General features: G+C 49.2%; 1 protein-coding gene across 1 annotated transcript; it reads left to right on the forward strand.

Moving 5' to 3' along the window:
• The first annotated feature begins 232 nt into the window (after positions 1-232).
• On the forward strand, positions 233-3,294 carry LOC147602550 (phototropic-responsive NPH3 family protein NPY4-like). The gene has a single exon (XM_086797898.1). The coding sequence runs from the start codon at positions 1,221-1,223 to the stop codon at positions 3,075-3,077; it is 1,857 nt and encodes a 618-aa protein (XP_086654024.1). The 5' UTR covers positions 233-1,220; the 3' UTR covers positions 3,078-3,294.
• The last annotated feature ends 496 nt before the right edge of the window (positions 3,295-3,790 follow it).

Below are 3,790 nucleotides of genomic sequence, written 5' to 3' on the forward strand. Positions count from 1 at the left end.
ATTGGGTCGCTCATTTTTTTAAAATATTACCAGGCGATATAATTGCCGCCGGCTGTGTAGAATTGCTACAAGTGGTTGAAAGCGAGAGAGTGCGGTAGCTGTTGTTGCAACAAGAAGCCTGTAGCTGGGATTTTGGCTGCACGTGAAACGGCACCTTTCGGTGAGGGGATCATTAGGATTGAATGACACATGGCGTGGGCTTGGGGGGTGACGGGTCGTCATGGCCGGCCGGCGGTGGAGAGTGGTTGCCTAGGCGCCAGCTCTGATCCTGCCCTAGTGCACAAGACGTAATATTTCGTTGATCTGGTCGCAGCTTGCGTGCTGCATAGGCTTGGCCACGAAACTGGCTGAGCGTGAGCGTCTTGTGGTGGTTATTTCAAAACACAATACCAAATCCCAATATCGCTTGAGCCTAATTGCAGCCTATGCTATCATCAGGCTGTGATCACTAGCTTTGTCTCGTAGAATCGTTTCCTTCGTCCTCATGACGCGCTCTGCTCGACTCGCTCTGATCTGCTTGATGTCACTACAAGAAAACAGAATCCCCACCACCTTCCTCGTGATCTGCTCCCTCCTCCTACCCTAAAGCTAAACCCCGGTCCCCCACCCTTTGATGTTTGGACTGCTCTGAGTCCCCAGTCGAGATCTGCACCCTCGCCTCTCCTCCCCAAATTAAAGAGTCCAAAGAATGGATGCATATTAAAGAACCAGCCAGTCACACCCACAAAAACGCCTTCATTGGGTTCGGCTCCCATCGCTTTGCATTGCAGCTTTGATCAGCCGCTCTTATTTCAGCTATAATTAGTTTCTGGGAGAGGCCCAAGTCACTTTCGTCGCTTCTTTTTCCCTCTGAATCAAAGCGTTCTTACTCTCTCGCGTGCTGCAGCACGCTGCTCTCCCTTGTAGATGAAACGATCTTCGTTCATTCTTTAAGCGACTATATTTTGTTGTTAGTGTTACATTTACCATGTGCGTAGAAACTCATGCGTTCTAGGTAGTGTAGCCCTATCACGCGTGCGAAGTTCGAGTCGGTAGTGTAGGGTCAGGACTAAGCGAGTAGAAGCATAATTGGCTCGCTAACTGTTACATCGCAACTAATCAAGTGAAATCAAGAGTACATTGGGTGGCCCGATCTTTACTCATGAATCACATAGCAGTCCGTAAAAGCCAGACAAAGTGAGCCGAGAATTAATTTGTAGGTGTGTGATCGAGGTCGACCGATGGCAATTACGAAAGACGAAAGTGGTTTGAGCGGATGGCTACAAAGAGTAAGACAAACAGGGGAGTTCAGCGATGTGATCGTTGAAGTGGAGGGCCAGGATTTCAACTTGCACATGCTCCCCCTGCTCAATGCCAGCTTGTACTTTCGAACTTTACCCAGCTCCAGCAAGGGTTTCCACTCCGATTCTCCACGAAGGGTGGTGCTGCACGAGATGATTGGGGGACCAAATGCCTTCTCCATGGCAGCAGATTTCTGCTACCTTGTCAAGCCCAGCTACACCGTGCAGAACGTTGTCCAGATTCGAGCGGTGGCAGAGTATCTGGGCATGACGGAGCTACTGGAGAGCAGTAAGAATTTCCTCTACATGAATATCTTCAGCCACTGGAGGGCCTCCATAGCTTTCCTCCAACAATACAGGCGATTGGGGTCGCCGGTGGATGAGTACGTGGAATCCAGATGCCTCAAAGTTATCTCTGCAGCCTGCGTGAAAGCTTTTTTCGATACCAAGTACCTGTCTGCTCCGATTCCCCTCAACAGTGCGGGCTCACCGAATACATGGCAAAGTTCGCCCTCGCAGATGCTGACGGACATTCTGGTGAGGACCTGGTCACTGCAAGACGAGTTCGTGGAGGACATCGTGGAAGAGATGGTGACTGCAGAGGTGAACCTCAACTTCAAGTGCAGGCAAGGCAGGAACGTCAAGGGCTGGCTGGAGAGCACCATTTCCACCGACTGTCGGAGCAACAGGGCAAAGTGTTGGGCGGTCATCTGCCTCACGCGGATGCTCGAGAAGAGCGTGACCAGCGATCGGCCGTGGTTAGAGCTCTCGTCGCAGTACTGGTGCACTCTGCTGCAACACGCGTGCTTCTGCATGAAATTAGAGGCTGACCCGGAGATGCTGAAGAGGCTGCTTCCAGTGAAGGCGTTTCTGGAGCAGAGGATTGGCGGCAGCTTGCACGAGCTAGATGAGTACCTGCACAGCTACAGGTTGGAGCCGCGGGTTATGCTTTCGCTGGTGAGGCATTTCCGGGATCAGGTGGTAATCAAGGATGTGGTGGGCGACAGGGAGGTGGAGGAGGTGGCGCTGGAGGTGGACTCGTGCCTGTGGAACCTCGTGGACGACCCGCGGGTGTCGCCCAGAGATCTCGCCTACCTCATCCAATCTTTCCCTCCTACCTCCCGCAAGTCCCACGACCTTCTATACGCTGCCATCGAGAAACTATTGGAGAAGCGCAACAAGAGCGCTGGCTTCTCGGAGGAGGAAAAGCACAACCTTTGGGGGCTAGTGGAGGTGAGCAAGTTGAGCCCCCCTTTCAACGACAAGGCCCTCAACAACCCACAAATGCTCTGCCAACCTCAGGTCCTGGAATATGTTCTCCAGCAGCACAGCCTGGAGCTGGAGAGGGTGGGCATGCATGTCGACGACAATAATCATCATCATCATGAGGACGGAGCTAGTAATACAGCCACGGGAGCAGCGCACAACCTCCGGAGCATCATGCAGAAGGTGGTCAAGGCCAGCTTGAAGCTTCTGGAGGAGAACTCCCGCAGGTCCATGGAGATCACGGAGCTGCAGAAGCAATACACGCAGCTCCAGCTTGGCAGCAGCAGGAAACTCTCGTCTCTCCAGGAGCTAGACGTAGCCGCATCCTGTGAAAGCAGCCCACAAAAGGCGCTACTCAGATTGCCCCATGCAGATCACATGCAGATGATCATGAGCGGGAGCACCTACAACGCCCACTCTCAACACATCATACATCACGCCATCGCTCATTTGCAACAGCAAGATGAGTTGGAAGAGTTGCAATCGGAGGTTCCAGCTAGGGGCTCCGCCTGCAGCAGTGTTGAGTTCTGAATCTCCGAATATATTATTCTATCTTTACACTTAAATGCCGTAGATTTTATCCACTGCAACAAAAGCCTTCTCATTGGTGTGATAATATTGTTTCTTTCATTAGGCAAACGCTATGATAATCTCATTTCTTGCTTTCTCTCCACAAATGAATAGAATCATTCCTCACAAGCTTGTAAATCCCTGGTCTTGCTTAATAAAGTCTTGGCTTTCAGCGTGTATTAAACCTGGTCATACGTGTTCTGTAGGTGTTTACCGTCATTCTGAATTTTATGATATGCTTTATACATACAAGAGATGGATTCTCCTAAACCTTAGAAAGATCTTGGCAAGAGAGATATTCTCCGATTACACTGAAGTGTAAACTTGACATATAATTTTACCTCTCTACAATCATTTCTTCTAATAAGATAGGTGCTCAAGCTTGGGATGATCACTTGAACAAGGATGACAATCAAGTAACATGGTTTTAACCTTTTATCTTCTATGCAAGCGAGGTGTTATGATGTCCTACTACATTTTGACTTGCGCAGTTATCATTACATTTGGGCGTTTCGACGTTTGAGTAATAGATTTCTTTCTCGAGGGCTTCACCTAAAAATTTGTAAGTGTAGTACGTGAGTTCATCAGGAGGGGTATATTAATTTAAAAAAGTTATAGAATTATAATTACAAGAGGGCATTTTTAAAAAAAAAACCATAAGTTTATAAATAAAA

This window comes from Cibotium barometz, unplaced genomic scaffold (assembly GCF_041138505.1).
Source record: "Cibotium barometz isolate CiBa-2024 unplaced genomic scaffold, ASM4113850v1 ctg497, whole genome shotgun sequence".
Taxonomy (NCBI): domain Eukaryota; kingdom Viridiplantae; phylum Streptophyta; class Polypodiopsida; order Cyatheales; family Cibotiaceae; genus Cibotium; species Cibotium barometz.